The sequence below is a fragment of the Glycine max genome, chromosome 7 (genome assembly GCF_000004515.6).
Source record: "Glycine max cultivar Williams 82 chromosome 7, Glycine_max_v4.0, whole genome shotgun sequence".
In the NCBI taxonomy this organism is placed as follows: Eukaryota; Viridiplantae; Streptophyta; class Magnoliopsida; order Fabales; family Fabaceae; genus Glycine; species Glycine max.
Genome location: NC_038243.2, coordinates 40,022,338 through 40,044,055, shown reverse-complemented (window position 1 = coordinate 40,044,055; position 21,718 = coordinate 40,022,338). Strand labels below are relative to the sequence as shown.

The window sequence follows — 21,718 nt, the reverse complement described above, 5'->3', positions numbered from 1 at the left end:
CAAAATTTCAAGTAAAAGAAAACTTACAACTTTGACAAAAGGATTGTAAGCTTCTTGAACAAGGTATGCCAATGTTGTGCCAGAGTCAACTATTGTTCCTTGATTGTTAGTTGTTGCAAATACATTTGAACCGTGAAACATAGCAATTTAGTGAAGATGATAAAATCACGCAAATGTTATTTGTTCTCATATCCCCATACACAATCAAGTAATCAGTAATTCAAAGAGAGATAGATTTCCTTGGATATTCTCTCCATCATTTCTTACCTTATATGTGAAAGCGGAGAAACACGCTAGCAGCAATCTGCCCCGAATCCAGTAATATAACTAACAGTACGAATGAATCTGCATCGAATCAAATCAAACCAAAAGTTGATAATTTAAAAGAAATAAGAAACAAAAATCGAAAGTGAGGAACCGTAAAAACAAAAGGGAAATAGAGAACAGCAAAAGGCAACGATGGAGCAGAGAGGGTTGAAATCGAAAGAGAGAAGGAAGCAATACCTGAAGGAAGAAGAAGAGGAAGAGCCAAGGTCCAAAGTTAGGGTTAAGGTTGGGGGTAGGACTTGTTGTTTGCCCCTATTCCTTCCAAAAAAGGTCTAATGAAAAGAAACAAGTTTGGTGATATACAATACAATTTTAATTTATACACGCTTTAGCTTTTCTCTCATCTTGAACGGGACCCTATTCTTTCATGTGCATAATATAGGATTTTTATTTATGTTATTTTTAAGTGGCAGGGCGGGTCCGGGTTCGGGGTCGGGGCGGATGTAGTAATCCCATACCCGTACCCATACCCAACTTTTGGTTATCGGGAAAAACCCGAACCCGAACCCATACCCAGTCAACTCGGGTATTACCCGTCAAAGTCAAGATGGATTCGGACGGGTACCCATGAGTACGGGTTTTCTTGCCATGTCTACCTTTAGTGTTTTTTATGTGTGCTATCAAGGCTGGTATTGAAAGTTGATGGATTATTTTTAATCAAGTTATGGATGCTTTTACAAATGAGTAAAGACAACAACTTTGCATGATCATATGATATTAATGGATTTGAACATGATGAGGTTCACAAAGCTTTCTTATTTCCCACTACTTACTTGCAAGGATGTATGATGTCCTACACCTCCAAGCACAACTATCGTCATCACAAATGACAATTAGTTTTGTTGGGTTCAATAGTTGTGTCTTATAGTTAGCTCATTTGCTCACATGATACTGCTACAAAGCATGTTGTACTTCTTGCTTTGTCAGAAAATGCATCCTTTCGAAGAGAATCCCCACCAAATGTTAAACTTCTTCGTGATCCAAGCTATGACCATATTCAAAATCTTGAAAATTGGATTCTTCTAAATTTTGCATGTATGGTGGTATGTAGTATGGTGGTACGATTGTAATTGGTGAAACATGCTCAGCTTCTTCCTCATCATCTTCCTCCTAGAGTTGATTTTGTAGAGCTTTGTCTTCATCATCACTAAAGGGACCGAGTTCTTTGTTAGGTAAGCATAGCTTTACTGTAAACTCAAGCTCGTTTGGTTGGGTTGATGAGAAAGACTTTACTATAGGGGTACTCAAGTATGGTTGAGATTGATCCTCAGTAGCATCAAATGCTTGCGAGTCAAAAAATTGGTGAAAAATGATCCAAAAAAAAGTTAGGTAAAAGAAGATGTGTTTAGTTCAAATATATTTTGTTCTAGTTGGGTTAAAGCAAAAGTGTCTTGGGTTGCGTCAGATGTGTGTGAATAATGGGACTGGGGATAATTTTGTGGTTGATGAGATACTAGTTCAGGGTTTATGGTGGGAAGTGTATTGCGCTCGTGTTTGCATATAATTCACAGCATTGAAGAATCTCAATTTGGTGAATAACTGAAATCATACCTTTCATGTCTTCATTGTTAACAAGTTGAACAACTGTAAATTTCAACATTTCGTGCCTACTACTTGTGGGTATGAGAATGAAATATTGCATACTTGGTCCATGGTTGAAGACAGAGCCTTTCCTAGATTTTTCTTTTCAAGGCCTCGCTTTGTTTCAAAGAACAATGGATGGGGGCTTTGAAACGTATCCCTTTCATTTGTTTTGATTATTTGACCATCGTAGTGCACTAACCATTTGACAGATGAGGAAGACATATTGTGTAATAGACAAAGAATAGAGAAACAAATGTGATAAAAGGTTTGTGTTTGCAAAATTGGAAGAAAGTAATAGACAAAGAAGTGTTGTGGGGAACGGTCAAGATTCCACTGACAAAATCAACAGCCTAGATATCACCGCTTGGAGCAACACACGTTCAACGACCAAGATCCCATTGACAAATTGAACGACCTAGATATCACCGATTGAAGCAATGCACGTTCAACAACCAAGATCCCACACACAAAATAAATGGCCTAGATATCACCGAATGAACTATGTTACTGTTAGATTTTTTTCTTTAAATATAATGCATGTATTGTCATCATATACACTAACTCAAAGACTCATTTTCTCGTGTTCTCATATATCCCTCTTTAACTTCTTCTTGACGTTAGCACCAAAGCCTAAACCATGGCATCTATAGCTGCTTCTCTTCTTTGGAAACAACACCTTTATAGATCTGGAGAAGTATGTAATACATTCTATTTAATTGAATGTTAATTATGTTATGATCCAGAAATGGTGATGTTACTATTATTTTGATTTCTTCAAGTAACAAACAACGTAATCCAATCATATGCTCTGGCAATGCCCTCTCTAGATCCTAAAATTGAATATTTGTTGGTTCAAGCTAGGTTTTTAGATGTTCCAAAGCTCGAGTAAGTTAAAATTGACAAAAATTTAGTGATGTTTTGGTTGAAAGGTGGAAACCTGAGTCACACACGTTTCATTTTCCTGTTGGTGAATGCACAATCACCTTGGAAGATGTTGCTTTTCAACTGGGTTTATGCGTTGATCGTAGACCTCACATTGCTTTTCCCCTTACGATTTGACCTCACATTACTTTTTTGAGACGATGTGACTGAACAATACTTTCTACAAGACGATTTGACTAAACATTGATTTTTTCAAATAGCGCAAACCAAACGTAATTAATTAAGACTGAATCTAAACCATTTATATTGTCAGTGCGATCTCAACCGTCGATATTAGTCATGTGAAGACAATAGATCACCTATTATATATAGAGCAAGAGGGTTTAGATGCAACTCAACACCTTTGTCTGATATTCACCCTATCTCATCATCTTCAAATCATTTTTTTTTTTTACAAAGTTTGATTCATCATGGACAATAATCCATGGGAGTTTCTCGACATTGATGACTTAAACCTCCCATCCTTTGTTCACCCTTTTAATCTCTCATCCTCTAGCTCAACAACACTTATTCCTAGTACCACTGGGTCGTACAAGCTGCCATGATGAATCGACAATCTAGGGAGCCACTTCCAACTCAAGAATTCATAATGCCCGCTCACCAAGTAACCCAACGTGAATTTAACAAAAATCCATGGTTATATGCTTTAGATTTTGTTCGATCACAATGTTAGCTACCATAAAACATTTATTGTATTTGATACACCTAAACATTCAATTGATTGTTGAATTCATATACTTGTAGGGTTGGTAAATGTTGACGACACACCTCACAGAACACCGTTAGGGTTCATTAATTATACTTTTGATTGTGTACCTTTAATGGTTTGAGAAGTATTATTTTTTTCCTTTTACATACAAATCATATATATTTATGAGAGGCAAATTCTCAAAAAAGATCATTATCACAATTTATTCCTTTCACTATTTAATATAATTACATACTAAAACACGAATTTTAAATTATTGATTAAATTAGAATAATTATGATTAGGGGTGTTGATGAGTTTGAGTCAATCTGTGATCCAAACCAATCCAATTATATTGGATTGAGTTTCTAAAGTGTTTGTGTAAAACCTGATCCAACCCGATTAAGATCCGATTATGAACGGATTGGATAATAGGTTCTATTTTTTTTTTAACCTGACCCAACCCATACCATATAATTTAATTTATTATTATATATATATATATATATATATATATATATATATATAAATTTATTATTAAATACAAAACGCATGAGTAATTTTTAACTCACATAGTTTATTAAATTATTGATTTAAATCACCCATGATTTTTTTTCTTTTTTAAGTTGTTTTTATCTCAATCTTGATTTTGTTTATATTTTCACATGCTATATCATACTTTATTTCAATCTAAAATAAAAATATTGTATTAAAATTGAAATCATTAATTCTATTAGTCAAATATTTTCACAATTTGATCTTTTTTTAGTGTATTTTATCTTTATATACTTAAAAAATCATAGACAAAAACAAATTATTGTTTTAAATTAAAAAAATATAAAAAAAAAATTAAATATATAGATCCAATCAGCCTAATCCGACCCAATTCGTTTATGATCAGGTTGGGTTGGATCTATAAAAAATCACACAAACCCAACCCAACCCATAAATTTTTTATCGGATTCAATAATAAGTTTACTCAAATCTAATCCAATCTCTCTTATCAATATTCCTATTATGCAATTAATTCAAGTGTTCAATAATGATTAAAAAGTATTAATTGTTGAATATACATGACAAACACCTATTCAAATATCACTTCCTTTTTAAGGCTGAATTTCAAAACAAGCATTGGGGGATAAAGAGAAAAGAAGTATCTCTCTCCCATCAATAGTCTCTTGGAAAAAAAATCGAAACTTGACAATCAATAAATAATTTTCGCAACAGCTGTTTCTAGTATATTAAACATTATCAACAATCAGCTTTTTCAGCTTCAATCCCAAAGAAGAATGTAATTAAAAACACAAGTTGCTTTGTCTAGAAATCTATTTTCAAGATTAACTCATCAAATCGCCCATATGCAAAGGTGAAGAAACCCTTGGCTTGAGGGAAATTCCATGATACCAAGCACAAAGTGGCACATGGCAACAAACTATAAAGTGACAACTTGTACCACCCAATGGCTCTTGATTAGTCTAGATTTTTTACCTTTTATCTCTACATTTACGCATGGGAAAAATGAATAGAGATCTAGTTTGTCCCGTTTTGCTTAAAGGGTTGGCTGTTGAGGCTTGGGAGGACCATTGCTCTAGCTGTGGGAATCTTTAATAATATTTTTATATACTTGAAAGGGCTAAAGTAGAGCACAAAAGGTGGAGCTATATATATAGCTATGGCGTGATTTGTGAGCATTATGCAATTTGTTGTTAAATGTTTTGGGGATCTCTGTTCACGTATTTGATTCAATGTGTCATCATCTTACCTAGGGTTTAGTGAGAATCATCCTTCGAAGTCTTAACCCCCACGCTTGGCTCATTTTGACTCGTAACTTTCTGATAGGTGCTTTATCTAAGTCAAAGTTTTGCTTGAGTTGGTGACCAACTAAATGAGACAGTTAATTATCACTAGCCCCTTTTTGCTATATTCTACGAAAAATATATATTTTTATATAGCTTAGTAGACATTAATTGATATGTATGTTTGGGATTACTACCAAAGGGAACTAAGGAAGCAACACCCTTATATGTGACTGTGTGGAGTAGGTTGCCAGGCCGGTAGGCCCAAGACATAAGGAGTTTGTCATTTGGGGCTGGGAAGTAGGCTCATGGACATGCCATGGTCTTCAGGACTGTCTGTCAAACTTAAACATTAGATTTAGAAAAGAAAAAAAAAAGTTTATCACACTTAAAACGTCTTATTTTAATCCGTATAGTTGTAATTTGTTTATCCTTTCAGTTCTCGTCATCTAAAGTTGCCTGTCGCCATTTGAAATGAATATGGATTAAATAACCTTCGTCACGTTCCTTTCTTGTTATATTAGTTGATACTAAATAACGATAATCAAAAGAGTAAAAATTTGTAACTATGAAGATCTAAATGAGATGTTTTAAGCTATATGGATTAAAAAGAAAGTTGTTACAATTATAAGGACAAAAAAATAATTAAATCCAAAAAAAAGGTCAAATTTGTTATAAAATTTTTTACCTGACACTCAAATATACCCTTAAAAACCAAGCATTTCAGTGAATGCTTTGTTTGTACTCATGCAAAACTTTGGGATGAATTCAAATCTATGAATGGTTAGTTTAATTTATATATTTAAAATATTAATAATCACTTTTACGATCAAGCATGTATATCAATTGATGTAATGTTGTTCTATTAAAATTAGTAATTTTATGTTTGAGTCTTGCAAATGTAATTACTTGAAATATTTAGAAGGAGAACTTTATCGTTTAAAATGGTTATACTTTGCTCGAATATAATTGTTTACAAAAAATAGTTATGGTAATCATTTTATTATAAGCATTTTTTTAAAGAAAATTTTGAAAAATAGTTTATGCAAAAGAATTTCATCGATCTGCCTTTAGATCTATAATTTGCTCGGATCAGAGGGCCTGGGTACAAGTATACCTCTAGTAGTAGCTAGGGCTTCTGTTTGCCTTAATTTTTAGTAATTTTAAAAGAATCCAAGCCCAAATCCTATCAAAATTTCCATGCCAACATATGTCTTCGCACAAAATAACTCTGTAAGCTCAAAATAACTGCAAATCAAACATTTATATATTAATGAAACGAAAGTTAATAGCATGTTTGGTTCAGCTAAATTCTACATAAATAATCATTTATTTTCCAAAAGTTCCCTAAAAAATTGAAACAAATAAGCAATTGTTTTTTTTCTTAAATAAATTCATTAAATTGAACCAAATATGTATTAAATCATTCTTCTTTAGTCTCTATACTTGGCCACCCTTGATCAGCCTGTAACTTGACAAACTCGGCCAATATCTGGATATCTTCATCTTCCAAACGAGCTCCAAATGTGCACTGACCCCGTGGCATGCACTCTTTACCAAAGCCCTGCAAGCAAGTGTAAGACATTCTTTGACCAAGTATGTAGGAATCGAAAACAAGTACCAGATCCTCCTTAAACAACTGAATTAGATCCCTTTGGTTGACCAAGTAGAATCTAGATATGGGTACGGATTATTTAAACCAGTAAACATAAATGTGAATGATGAAAGACAAAATGCTAAGGCATTAAGTGAAGGAAATTAACAATGTATATGTATGTGCATTTAGTGAAAGTGAAAGGTTAGAGAAGTTAATTTTAACCATACAAAACTATACATAGATGGTCAAGATTGATTTCACTCAAATACTTGATAATCTATTTATGTTTTTATGATTTGAATTAACTAATGTTCTAATGGGTTGTCTATTTCCCTCTTTCCTACATATCCATTTTAATGCAGAGAGCTCATCTTACAAGATAACTTACTGGCATTCGTCCTTTGCCATAATAGGTGACACCATAGATTGCTTCTTCTGTATCAACTCCATTTCTGTTGAGCAACAACATTTGGATTATTTCAAAGATATACCAAAAAGACTCAGAAGTTTGCTACAACTGTTGCTAGAGGCCAACAAACTGTGACTTTCAAATTCACATTTGTTGATACTCTAAAGAACTTGCTAAGCAAGCAATTTACAAGAAAGATATATTGATTTATGCCTTCAATTTAAGCAAGATGAGTTTGCAACTTGCATTGGAAATAGTTGATACTTGATAGATTATTTTCATTCTTCATTAAGTATGAAAGAAATGAGCTCTGAAATTTTTAGTTGCAACTAAGACTTGAAATGTATCCTTTAAAAATTTCAGTGCTTTCTATTCCATATCTTCAATTCACAGCATGAGGGTGCTTAGGTTTAATTTACTCCATTTACCTCTGTAAATCCTTTGCAAATAGAGTTGCCCCCTGTAAGTTAAAATAGTGGAAAAGAAAAAGGAACAAAGAACAAATTAATTTTAGTTTGCAAGGACATAAAGAGATGCATGTCATTCATAAGGGGATGCCCTACCGGTTGTATTATGTTTCCACCTGCATCGTGGCATCCAATACAAGCTTGACGAAACAATGTGGTTCCTCTCTGAATATCTACGGTTTGAGCACTTGAAACTGTAGAGTAGAAGAAGCTAAACATGAACTACATGTCTCTTTCATGTAAAGATTACCTTTAGAATAGCTTATAAGTCTAGAAGTGCTAGTTAGTTTGTATATCAATAATAAACTTTCTTGTCCTACATCTAATTTAAGTGAGACAAGATAAAGTCGAGGAAGCAACCCAGTTGATCTAATAACTGTAAACTGATTCTAGCCAATTGGCACACACAAATATTTAGCAAGCATGTACACATTTTCAGTCTATAACCCTACGCCACTTTGTTATCATTAACAATTAGAAACAAATCAGAATTCTTGATATAGAGCTATTGTAAATCATTCAACCCTTGAGTGCATGTTCTTTGATCGTTTAGCAACATACAATTATGCAAACATGAGAATCCAAGAAAAAGAGAGAAATTGGGATTCGGTAAAGTGGAGTTAATTGAATCAGAAGAAGATTACATCATGAGTTATATTCAAGAGGGAAATCTACTAACCAAGTAATGTCATAACCAATTTCTTTTTTAATCTCTAACCATCTATATCCAATACATTTCTTCCTCTTCAACTGGGATTTTCTCATATACATACAGTTCCAAGGTGCCACATGGTTAAATTACAAATGCAAGATGGGTTTTTAGTCTTTACATAAAAACCTTGCATTACTTCCAGCCTTCTAGGTGTTTTTCAAGATTTAATAGACAAATGTTTTCATACTGTCAATTAATAAAAAATCATTCTTAGCACGAGTTTTGTTTTAATTATTATAAAAATTAATAAATTTATTATATATGATAATTTGTGATTATAACCGGATAAATGGTGCATATATTATTTATTCATTGTTCTATTAGAGGTATCTTTCAAGAAGAATCATGCATCTAAGATTTGGTTCTTGCTTGATGTGAAGCTCTCAAGCTTCATATATCATCAAATAAATTATTTTCGTAATTGTTTTGGCATCAATCCACATCGACAAAAAGAAAAAAAAAATGATTTTGAAAAGGAGCCGTATAAAACAAGACTAGGTGTATGGCATCATGTTGGCAGTCATGTCATTTGAATCATAAGCAGGGGCATTTTAGTATTTTAAAAAGAGAACATGGATAAGGAGAGGTACTAACCTGGAGTGCTGCAAATTGGAGATAAGACTAGAAAAGCAGCCACAAGAGGAGGAGCCAAGCTCTTGAAAAACTTCACTTCATTCTTCCTTGTAGGAATTGTCTTCTCTTCCCTCATCACATTGTCCTTTTAATCAACAATTCAATACCCAGAATTCTACTTGTCAGTCTCTCTTTTTCTTTTTCTTTTTCTGGCTTAACACATAACACAAAATTCAAAATCACACAGGAAAAGTGAGATAGAGAGAGGAGTTTTACCTTAATAGAGAGGAGGTGAGTGTAATCAGTGAAACCAGAAATCAAAGAAGCAAGTTTCATTTCGTTTCTTCCTATATAATAAAAAGAAAACCTTAAGCCAACTGAAACAGGATATGTCTACAACGTACGAGTCCAGGAGTGGTTGCTTAACTCCAATCCACTCACTAACACATGTGACACGTATACTTATATTTTATATAGACTAGCTGAAACATTGGGGAGGACAAGGAGTTTAAATATGAATAAGTTTCGATCGGGTGACTGTGTAAGGAGTCAAAACTTGTGAGTGTGAGATTATTTTTGAGTCTCACCACATAATCAAAGACTGCAATTATCGCGGATATATATATATATATATATATATATATATATATATATATATATATATATATATATATATATATATATATATATATATATATATATATATATATATATATATATATATATTGTGCGGTCCGTGTTTCGTATTTGTTTTTGTAAGACATTAATTTGGATTTCTTTCATTAGTTTTTATCTTCAAAGAAAAAATTCATTGGGATTTATTGTGTTTAAAGAAAGTAGTAAGTGGTTTGAGGAATAGACGAAGGTTTAGAGAGGTGGCGCATGAGGCGAAAAAAAAATTAGACTAAAGCTGTGTTTGTTTTAGGAAGAGAGGAGAGAAATATGAGATAAATTATATATTTTTTAGGAGAGATTCACACTTTTTATATTTGACTTTAATTCAATTTTTTTTATATCTTTATCACACTCTTAAGAAGTGAAAAGAGAAATAATAAAGTTGTGTTTGGTTAAGAAAAACTAAATAAAATAGATGAAAATAAAAAAGAGAAAATGAAAATAGATGAACAATAAAATGATAGGTAAATATATTTGATTGAAGGGAAATTGGAAAAGAGATAGAGAAACGATGTATTATCTCACCCATATTATATCTATTTGCTGTTCGAACACATTGTAACCCTCCTATCTCATGTCTTTTTTTATTATTATTATTTATAAGATTCTCCCTGGAATAACCTTCGGAGAGAGGAACTTCCTCCATTTTTTGTTTAATCTCTATTTGAGATTCTACAATGGAGGTATGCATGTCTTTCCCTTACCGTAAGGAGAACAAAACTAGCTATCTTCTCTAAGGCGGATTTCTGTCCCTATAAGAGGGGGAGGAGTGTGAGGAAATAATGTAGAACTAAAAATTAAATTAAAAGATAGGATGTGATAATAGAAGAAAAACGAGTGAGAATAACAAATCTTTTTCCTAAGCAGGCCTTTAGATTTGAGAATGGACAGACTCAAGCCCATAATTAGAAATAGGCAACCAATTTTTCTTCATCTTGTACACTATTTGCTTGATGTGCCAAGTCAACGATCTAAGAGCCAATTATGAACCTATCCAAACTAATAAGATAACATATATTCCCCATTTATTTGCTTAAACACGTTTATAGCGTAAAATGCTTAATTACTCAATTATTATGGATACTAGTATTTTTCAATCAATTCCCCTGTATCTACTAAATTAAGAAACCGATATGTTATGATTACAAAATTTCAAGAAAAACCAAGTTTATTGATGTAAAAAATAAAAATTACCAACTATATCCACAACTTCCTATTTTTCACATTTTACCTTGGTAAATAGTAAGAAATTATTCGGATGAGGAAAGTTGGTGGCCACAATAAAATCCTCACAAGTGGCAAATAATTAACTTTGTCCATTCCACGTTATCGTCTCTTCCTCAAACTCTGAACCTTCCGTGCAGCGCAGAGCTTTGCTGGCATACCCACCGTGACGAAATTAACCTCTCTACGTAACAGCACACAGCGATTTCCCCAAATCATCGAAACCCTAACTCGCGATTCCCAATCGAAACCCTAACTCGGGATGGCGATTTTGCTGGGCGAAATTCTTCAATCGCTGGAGCTGTGGCTGAAGCTGATCAAGAACCCGCAGCCGCAGCCCTACGTAAACCCTAATCTGGACCCCGTTTTGCTGGTGCCCGGTGTCGGTGGCTCGATGCTGCACGCCGTTGACGAAACCGACGGAAGCCATGAACGCGTCTGGGTTCGCTTCCTCAACGCCGAGTACACGCTGAAGACCAAGCTTTGGTCGCGTTACGATCCTTCCACCGGTAGGACCTAGTTTTCGTTTTACGAAATTAAATAAAGCACGTTGAAAGCTGAAACTCGTGCTATTTTGTTGTTCGTTGATGCTGTCAATGTTCTGAAGATGTTTTCGGATTGAAGAAAAATAAAATTGATATCGAATTAAGTGAAATTGTAGGTTTACATGGTAAAAAGTTAAAATTACAAATTGTTCGTTGCATTTTTTTCCTTGCTTTGCAACAACTTATTAAATAACTAATGATTGAAGTTAGGCAGGGAGCAAACCTTGTGATAATAGCTAATTAATAGTTTATTACATTGAAAGCTTATTTCTTTTGATAAGCTTCGCCGATCACCATGGAAGTTATTAACTGCATGTTTGGTTTACTGTTTATCAGTATTTGATGCACGTGGAGCAAAAGCTACAAATAGTAGTTTCTGTGTTTTAGTTTTACGCTATTGGCATGAAAATGCCACTTGACTCACAAATTTGATGTGCAAACAAACACCAGCTAAGTAAAAGAGCTTATAGGAGCCACTTTCTTAAAGCTTAAAAGTAAATACCTTCAAATTTTAACTTAAGTGCTTGTATGATAAGTCCAAACAAGCTCTGTAGAAGCTATTCCAAATGGCCCTGGATTTGTATTCTTATGTCTTTAATGCTCGTGCTGTATCCAAGCTTATGTGCCTGCCTAGTTTATTTCTTTCTTTACTGAAATAATTTGTGTTTTGTGCTGAAGAGTGTGCTGTAAGAAACTTTGAATTTGGTGATCATAACATACCCAATAATCTATTTTGAAACCAGGAAAAACCGAGTCCATGGATCCAAATTCAACAATTATTGTTCCTGAAGATAGGCATGGACTCCATGCAATTGACATTTTGGACCCTGACTTGGTATGCTTGTTTTAAACTGAGTTGCTTGAATTGCAATGCAAATAGCCAAGCAATTTATTCATGAATCCTGTATAATTCTTTTGAGCAGATGTTTGGAAGTGATTCTGTGTATTATTTCCATGACATGATCGTTGAAATGCGTAAGTGGGGGTTTGAAGAGGGAAAGACGCTTTTTGGTTTTGGATATGATTTTCGCCAAAGTAACAGGTACCTAATTAATTTAAAGCTGGAGCAATTTTACAAATCATGGAAAAGGAGTCATTTGCCTTCTCATCGCTAATCCATAATAGTGAAATTAAAAATTTCAAACACCCTACTCTTCAAATATCTACATGTTATGGGATTATTTTATGTCATCTTTCGGCAAGGAAAAACTGATTCTATATTTTTTTTAATAATGAAATTGATTTGTAAAAATTATGCAGAGTATTTTCATAGTTTGTTGTTATTATTATGAAATGATAAGTTTTCTGAGGAAGCTATCAGCTGATTGATGTAATTGTGCAAATGAATTTAATCTGATTGATGTCTCTCCAGTGTATCTTTTGGCTATTGCTTGGTGGTATGATTTCCCACAATCCTAAGGATAAGTTCTCTAAAAAGTATTTAACCAAATGAAAGATATTTTTTTTTACAATTGCTCTGTTTATTTCATTTAGGTTGAAGGAAACAATGGATCGGTTAGCTGCAAAGTTAGAATCAATTTATAATGCTGCAGGAGGGAAGAAGATAAATATTATAACTCATTCTATGGGTGGTCTTTTGGTGAAATGTTTCATGTGCCTGCAAAGCGATGTAACACATCTGTTAAGCTTCTTATATCAGTTTTATTTTATTTTGTAGTTTCAATTTATGGTTTATACACTTCAATCTTGGAATTTATCTACTGCTGAAACATGTCTTTTTTCAGATTTTTGAGAAATATGTTAAGAATTGGGTTGCAATTTGTGCACCATTCCAGGGTAAGTAATTCTATTCTGTATTTATAAGAAGTATGGAATTATAATTAAGGATATCTGATGAATGATTCTTTTAGCTTTTCAATGCAATTTATAATGATGGGTCTGTTAAAAATTTGTTTTCCTTCTTTAATATATTTGAAGAAGCCAATATCATGTTATCTACATAGGCTAAAATAGTTGATGGAAAAAAAATGTGCATAAAAAGCATGATCTTCAAATATCAAAAGAGAAGTGTTAGATCACTCACTGTCATTTCACTTGATGTTGACCAAAATATGATTTGGACTTAATAGTATGCTTTTGTTGCCTTCATATATCATCTGTATTGTTTTAGCTACTTAGAGGTCCCTTAATTTTTTGTTTTACCATGGAAAAGTACATAATGGTGTAGTTGTGCTCGCTCATTGTTCTGCAGGTGCACCGGGAACCATCTATTCTACCTTTTTAAATGGAATGTCATTTGTGGAAGGATGGGAACAAAACTTTTATATTTCCAAATGGAGCATGCACCAGTTGGTACATATCAGTTATTTTTGTCTTCTGGATTTGTGTTTTGAATTTGTTTATCTATAGTTTCCTAATACAAAACTTTATATTTGTGTTTTGAGTTTGTTTCCTAACTGTCTCAGCAATTTACCCTTACCTTTCAGTGAAGGCAACTGACAACTAGTGCAGATAGATTAAGTGTTTATTCACCAGTCTGAAGAAATAGAAAACTACTGATGACAAGATCTTCCCTAAACCAAAGTCAAAAACTTAAATTGCTTAACTAATTGTCACACTTCACAATTATGCTTTTGAACCCTATGGTTATACCAGAAGAAAAAAGAATTCAGTGACATAATACAAAATAATAAAAAATAGTTTTGACTGCTATTATTCATAGTTTTATAAAAAGTTATTTTATTATTGGATTACACTTTCATCTTGTAAGATCTTTTAATATAGACTACATGATTTGGATTTTCCAGTGTATGTATTGTTGGATGGTGTGTTCTCTATTTCTATTGTTTGTGCTACTTCCCTGTGTTTTGATTATTTAAAGAATAATCTTGTGTTTTTTTTTTGTATGCATGCATCCTTTTTTTATTCATGTTGTTCTCTCTCTCTCTCCCTCCCTTTCAATTTTTGGTATTTAGATATTTTGATATTGTAGAATTGTTTATTGAAGCTTGTTTCAATGTCACAGCTGATTGAATGTCCATCAATATACGAACTTATGGGTTGTCCTAATTCTCATTGGCAACATATTCCTGTTCTGGAATTGTGGCGTGAGAGACGTGATTCTGATGGGAAATCACATATTGTTCTGGAGTCATATCCACCATGTGATAGCATCGAGGTTTTGAAGCAAGCTCTTTTAAATAACACAGTGAGTTACCAGTGTTAACTTTCTCAGCATGCAAATTAATGGAACTTGTTTAAATTTGAGTATCACTAACATTAACATGAAATTGAATGTGTTATAGTTTTAAATTCTATACTAACAATGATTAATGGATAATTTGAAATGGAAGAAATCGTAATATAAAGATGCTTTGTCTTTTTCATATTTAGAGCTGAACTTGGAACTTGAACATAGTCTCTACTCTCTTTAAGCAAATCTTACTGTGTTTTTTTTTTTTGTGGGGCGGTGGAGTGGAGTGGAGGATTTCTTGCTTTCACATGCCTATTAATGCTGGTTAATTGGGGGGGAGAAGAGTGCAAGTATTTCTATTCAATATCTACTCATCTTGGATGTTTATTGGGCAGCTTAATTAGATTGGTATGATATCTATCTGATATCCAGGTTAATTATAATGGTGTGGATTTGCCCCTGCCCTTCAACTTGGAGATCTTGAAATGGGCAAACAAAACATGGGAGATTCTGTCTTCTGCCAAACTTCCCTCACAAGTTAAATTTTACAACATTTATGGGACCAGTCTTGACACACCTCATAGTGTTTGGTAATGCCTCTATCAATTCTTTGGATGTACCATGGTTACCCTAGAAATGGTATTCTGTGAAGTGTATTAACAATGGACTATTGGATGCAAGTAGGTATTTATAATTCTTTTGGAAATATGTGACCACTGACCATCACTTTACATAACTATTATTCTGCAGCTTTGGAAGTGGGGACAAGCCTGTCACAGATCTGCAACAGCTATGTTATTTCCAGGTCAATACATTTGTGATTGTGTTAAATATGTTTCTTGATTCATGTTACGTATCAAAGGAGAGGGATGGCCATATGCTATGGTGCACGGCTGCATGCAATATTGATTCCCCAAGTTTACCATACAGTTTTCTTTCTTTATACTTGCATAGAATAAAAGTCTGGGCAGTTTTCCGTCTGCATTTTGTTTGTATTTATTTTAGTATTTATTGATTGAATTAGTCAATAAACTGTGTTGATTAATAGAATTAGTAAATGTAAATAATTTCTTTTTGACGGATGCACCACATTTCTCTTTTCCTCCACTTTATATTATTGTTTCAAAATATTTAATTCTATTATTGACAGTGTCTTTTCTCTCTAGTGTAATATCATTGAAGAATAGTTTTAATTGAACATGTTTGATGCTAAATCTGCTTAAATTATTTGCCCCCTCAAGTCATCATTTGGTTACTTTTCTTTGTTTTGGTTGCCAATGCTTACTTTTATCTTTCTTAATATTCAGGCCAAATACGTATGTGTTGATGGAGATGGAACAGTTCCTATAGAATCGGCAAAGGTTTGTTAATTTCCGTATACACGAGTTTTCTTGGTATTGTGTCAATGAAGTAGCATTAGTGTTGGTAGTAATGATTGGGTTAAAGCCCAAAATGTATTTTGATTAAACCTAAATGCAGGCTGATGGTCTCAATGCGGAGGCAAGGGTTGGTGTGCCTGGTGAACATCAGCGTATCCTTCGTGAGCCTCACGTATTCCGGCTTCTCAAGCACTGGCTGAAGGCTGGAGAACCTGATCCCTTTTACAACCCTGTCAATGATTATGTGATTCTACCTACTGCTTTTGAAATGGAGAGGCATAAAGAGAAGGGTGTAGAAGTAGCATCCCTTAAAGAGGAATGGGAAATTATTTCTAAAGTCCAAGATGACCAAAGCTGCACAGCAGATAAAGTGTGCTCCATATCAGTTTCACAAGAAGGAGCCAATCAATCTTATTCCGAGGCGCATGCTACTGTCATTGTTCACCCAGACAATGAGGGTAAACAACACGTTCAACTGAATGCTTTGGCTGTTTCAGTTGACGCCTCATGAATCACATTCTGTTGAAGTATTCGTAACGTGGAGGGAATACTTTCTGTCTTTGGAAAAAGCTAGGGTTCATGGTAACCCACCTTTTTTCCAATCCAGCTGTATAGTTACTTTAACGTTTGCCAATTTGGAACACGTGAATGGATGTCTGGAGCCGTAAAGGGCAAACCAAACACTCACTATATTGTTGATTATGGTTGACATCTCTTGTATATAATGATATTCGTTTGATGTTGCGGTGCCATATCCCTCCCGATTTGTGTATGATATGCGAAGCGTATGTATCAGTTATGAAAATGAATACCATCGTTCTGGCATTCTTGTATATAATGATATTCATTTGATGTTGCTGTGCCATATTCCTCCCTGTTTTATGTTTGATATATGTGAAGCGTATGTATCAGTTATGAAAATCAAATATCATTTTTCTGACATTCTTAACCACGTTAAGAGTGGTATGCTATGTACAAAGTTACTCATTAGACATACTTATACATCTTTTACGTTTTTCTCCTGTATGTTTCTATTTTTTTGTTTTTTGTTTTCAAGGGAATTGCCGTTGCATCAACGAGTCATATAATCATAAATTAAAATAAAATGAAGTACTATTGCATCAAAGAGGAAAACGAGGACCAGCAATGACAAAGAACTTGTTTCCCATGAGTCAGGTTTGTGTCTTAGGAACTAAAAAAAAGACTATTGGGACATTATTTTTTTCTCCTTTAAATGAGGTTGCTTCCTTTATCTTTTACACTGGAATAGGCGGAAAGGTTGCTTGTTTTCTTTCTTTTCGTCTTTTAGATAGATGTCACTGTTAGAAAATAAAATAATAAATGAGAAGAAAATATAAAGCCTTAAATGATAAAATAACAATAGCAATGTAATTTTAGAATATGACAAAACATGAATCAATAATGCAATATAACATAATAAGTATAAAAGAAAATAATTTAAGAGATAAATTTTTAATTAGCTTAGGTTGAAACACGCAAGCGTTATTCTTAGAGAGAAAACATTCCCATTGCACTGATAGGAAAATTTGATTGCGCTCCTCTCTCAAGATAGACAATCCATTGGTTTTGAGATCGTGTGCAACAAATGAATCTCCTAACCTTCTCAACACCAATCTTTTTGCTCTCAAACAAAAAATATTTTTTTATAAAAAAAGAAAGAGAAGAAATTTAGAGAAAAAAAAAATTGGTTTGTCTTGTTGTGTACCCTTGGTTAAAGGAAGAAAGATATATATAGACACAACCCATAATCCGGTTAAGTAACGTTAAAAAAAAAAAAATACAGCATCTTGTATAATGAATGACATAATTAATAGATCCTTTTAAGTATCTAAAAACCCTTTCTAAGGCAATCCAATGAGAATGATCAGGATTATTAGTATACCTTCCTAATCTATCAATTGTATATGCAATGTTAGGCCTAGAAAAATTTGTCAAATTCTACAAAGAACCAATAATTTGAAAATATTTATGAGAATAAATTCATTTACTCAATTTGTTCTTTAGCCTAATGAATGAGCCATAATGCGTAGAAAAAGGTTTCACATCAAAATAATTAAACTTCTTCAATAACTTTTTAACATAATGTGATTGGGTTAAAATCATGTCATCATCTTTTTTTACAAGCTTAATACCCAAAATCACATCTACAGGACCAAGGTCCTTCATATCAAAATTACTAGACAAGAAAGACCTTACATCATTTATGAAATGCATATTATTACCAAATATCAATATGTCATCCACATACATACATAAAATGACACATCCACTATAATCAAATTGTTTCACATACACACATTTATCACTATTATTGATTTGAAAATCATATGAAAGAACAACTTGATCAAACTTTTTGTGCCATTGCTTTGGAGCTTGTTTCAAATCATATAAAGATTTAACAAGTTTGCAAACTTTCTTTTCCATACCTGGCTCTACAAAGCCTTTGGGCTAGCTCATATAAATGTTTTCTTTTAATTCACCATTAAAAAAATAGCTTTTACATTCATTTGATGAATTTCCAAATTAAAAATACAAGCAAGTGCAATTAAAACTCTAATAATAGTAATTTTAGAAATAGGAGAATATGTATCAAAGAAATCTACATCTTATATTTGCTTACAACCAATCACAACAAGTCTTGCCTTAAATTTTTCTATCATCCATCAGTTTTTAATTTCTTTCGAAAAACCCACTTACAACCTTATACTTTTACAATCAGGGGGGAGATCAATAAGAAACCAAGTTTTGTTAGTTTTAAGATAACTCATTTAATCATTAATAGTTTCTTTCCAAAAATGTGCATCAATAGACCTCATGGTCTCACCATAAGTTTTAGGATCATCTTCAAGTAGAAAAGAGCAAAATTCAGAATCAAAATCCTTAACTTTTTTAGATCTTTTACTCCTCTTAGGTTCAAAAACAATGTCCTTATTAACATTACTACAAGATGATAAATTAGAACAAGAAGTATCACAAACAGATTTAGACAATTAATTTTCCAAGGAAAAACATTTTTTAAAAAAAGTGGTATCTCTAGATTCCATAATAGTATCATTAGAAATTTCGGACACTTTTGAATTAATAACTAAGAATCTATAAGTAAAACTATGGAAAGAATATCCAACAAAAACATAATCAACAATTTTTTGTCCAATTTTTCTTTTCTTATCAATAGGGATGTTAACCTTTGTCAGACACCCTCACATTTTAAGATATTTCAAATTTGGTTCTCTTTTTCTCCATAGCTCATAAGAGGTTTTTCAAAAAAATTATAAGGTACCATATTAAGAATATAACATACAGAATATAAAGTTTCATCTAAGTATTCATTTTATTGCTTTGTGTGTTGTATATTCACATGTTTATTTTTTTTAGCAAGGAGCTACATATATAGAGACAACCGGTCACCAATGTATAGCAACAAAATACTTACAACAATAACATTAAACAATAGAAAATAATAATCAAACAAAAAGTTTCCTAATTTTAAAGACTTGTAACGTTCACAAAGGAATTTGACCAAGTAAAAGATAACTTCCTAAAATATATAAATAGAAGTAATGAGATGTTTTTTAGTTTTTGACATAAACTAATTCTAAAAGCATTTTATCTTTACAAAACATAATTGATAAAAAAAAGTATTTTAATTTTAAAATTTAAATTATAAGAAAATATTTTCCAACAATCTTCCACTAATCTAAAATTTAAAGAAATGAAATAATATAATAAAAACATTTTTAATAGAGCATAATACATTGTATTTTCATCCATTAATTTTTTAGATTACTAGAAATGGACTCAATCATATTCATGACATATCCATGACAGACATTTTTTATAAAACAAAATGCTAAAAATGAAATAATATAATAAAAATATTTTTAATAGAGCATAATACATTGTGTTTTCATCTATTAATTTTTTAGACTTACTAGAAATGGACTCAACCATATCCATGAAAGACATTTTTGATAATACAGAATGCTACTGTATAATAGACTATACAAGAAGAAAATAGATTTTCTCTCTAAAACTGTTAGAAAATAAAATAAATAAATGAGAAGAAAATACAAAGTCTTAAACTAAATAATAAAAAATAACAGCAACAAAGTAACTTCAAAATATGACAGAACATGAATATTCAATGTAATATAGCATACAATAAACACAAAGGAAAATAATTTAAGGGAGAAATTTTAAATTAGCTTGGGTTGAAGTATACAAATGCTATCCTTAGATAGAAAATGCGCCCATGGTATGAAAATCTGATTGCACTCCTCTCCCAAGATACGACAACTCATTGGTTCCGATCGCGTACAACGAAAGGATTTTCAAACCTTCTGAACACCAATGTTCTTGCTCTCAAACAAAAAATAATTTTTTTGTAAGAAAGAAAGAGAAGAAATTTAAAGAAAAAACAAATTGTGTTGTCTTCTTGTGTACCCCAGCTAAAGGAGGAGAGAAATATATATACACAACCCAACACGATTTATACTTAACGTAAAAAAAAAACTGCAGCACCTTGACATATAACAACAACAGTAATTCACATATTTTTTTCAGTTTAAATGCAAATATTTTTATTTTATTTTTATTTCATAAAATTACATAATCATATTATTTAAGGTAATTATAATCAATACTCTTTTGTCCCTAATTATAAGACATAATTGACTAATTTATGCTTATAAAAAAGTCAGTTAACTTAATTATTAGTATTTAATTTATAATACTTTTTTAAATTTATTTTTAACTTTATTCATAGGAGGGAGAAAGAAATATCTTAGGTTATTTTAGTAAAAACATAATTAATGTATAAAAAAGATAAAATGAATTCTTATAATAAGGAAAAAAAATTGTTGAACATGTGTGTTATAAATAGGGATAGAGGAAGTATAATTTTTATTTGAACATTTAAATTGATAGCTTGGGTATATATCTATTTTAAACGAATTAATAACACATTCTGATTCAAGTTTATGATAGAACCTGCAAGATTTATTCTAATTTTAGGATCCAACACATCTAACGGTGTTAACAATGCATATTTAAAAATTATATATATAAATTATGTATAACAGTACAAATGGCAATTATTTATATTTGATAACATAATTTAATGAATATTTAAAGCTTGCCAATAAGCATCAAAGATCTTATTCATTTGCGAGAGATCACCGTAATTGGGTGCAAGAAGCTCCAGGCTCTACCAGAGCTCCCACCATGCCTGCAATCATTCTGTGTAGCTGACTGCAGATCACTTGAGATTGTTCAAAGTTCAAAGACTGTCTTAATAGAAATAGATATGCATACTATTACTATTGCATAAACTTGAATCAAAATTCACTCAACAGTATCATTGCAGACGCACCCTTTGAGGAAGCTTATACTTCTTTGCAAGAAGGAACACCTCTAGGTCCTCTCATTTCTATTTGTTTGCCAGGAACTGGAATCCCAGACTGGTTCAGCTACCAATCAACAAATTCTTCAGTGGACATGGAAATTCCTCAACAGTGGTTCAATGATTCAAAGTTCTTAGGTTTTTCTCTGTGCCTTGTAATTGGTGGCTTCCAACAAAACAGTTATGAAGGGTATGATCCAGATGTCAAGTTTTATCACTTTGTG

The 21,718-nt window shown here is 32.3% G+C and overlaps 2 protein-coding genes across 3 annotated transcripts; one reads left to right on the top strand and one right to left on the bottom strand.

Annotated features, from left to right (window-relative positions):
- Positions 1–6,582: 6,582 nt before the first annotated feature.
- On the bottom strand, positions 6,583–9,707 carry LOC100500456 (uncharacterized). Of its 2 annotated transcripts, none has more exons than XM_006582796.4 (6): positions 9,372–9,707; positions 9,117–9,240; positions 7,907–8,004; positions 7,772–7,803; positions 7,323–7,386; positions 6,583–6,901 (listed from the first exon to the last, which is right to left on the bottom strand). In XM_006582796.4, the coding sequence occupies exons 1-6, from the start codon at positions 9,429–9,431 to the stop codon at positions 6,761–6,763; spliced, it is 519 nt and encodes a 172-aa protein (XP_006582859.1). In that variant the 5' UTR covers positions 9,432–9,707; the 3' UTR covers positions 6,583–6,760.
- A 1,360-nt stretch (positions 9,708–11,067) lies between these two features.
- LOC100795022 (lecithin-cholesterol acyltransferase-like 4) lies at positions 11,068–16,905 on the top strand. Its single transcript, XM_003529380.5, has 11 exons — positions 11,068–11,503; positions 12,283–12,374; positions 12,463–12,581; positions 13,034–13,169; positions 13,285–13,336; positions 13,752–13,852; positions 14,526–14,708; positions 15,126–15,283; positions 15,444–15,498; positions 16,001–16,054; positions 16,173–16,905. Exons 1-11 carry the CDS (start codon positions 11,257–11,259, stop codon positions 16,581–16,583), a joined length of 1,608 nt encoding a protein of 535 aa, XP_003529428.1. The 5' UTR covers positions 11,068–11,256; the 3' UTR covers positions 16,584–16,905.
- Positions 16,906–21,718: the final 4,813 nt, after the last annotated feature.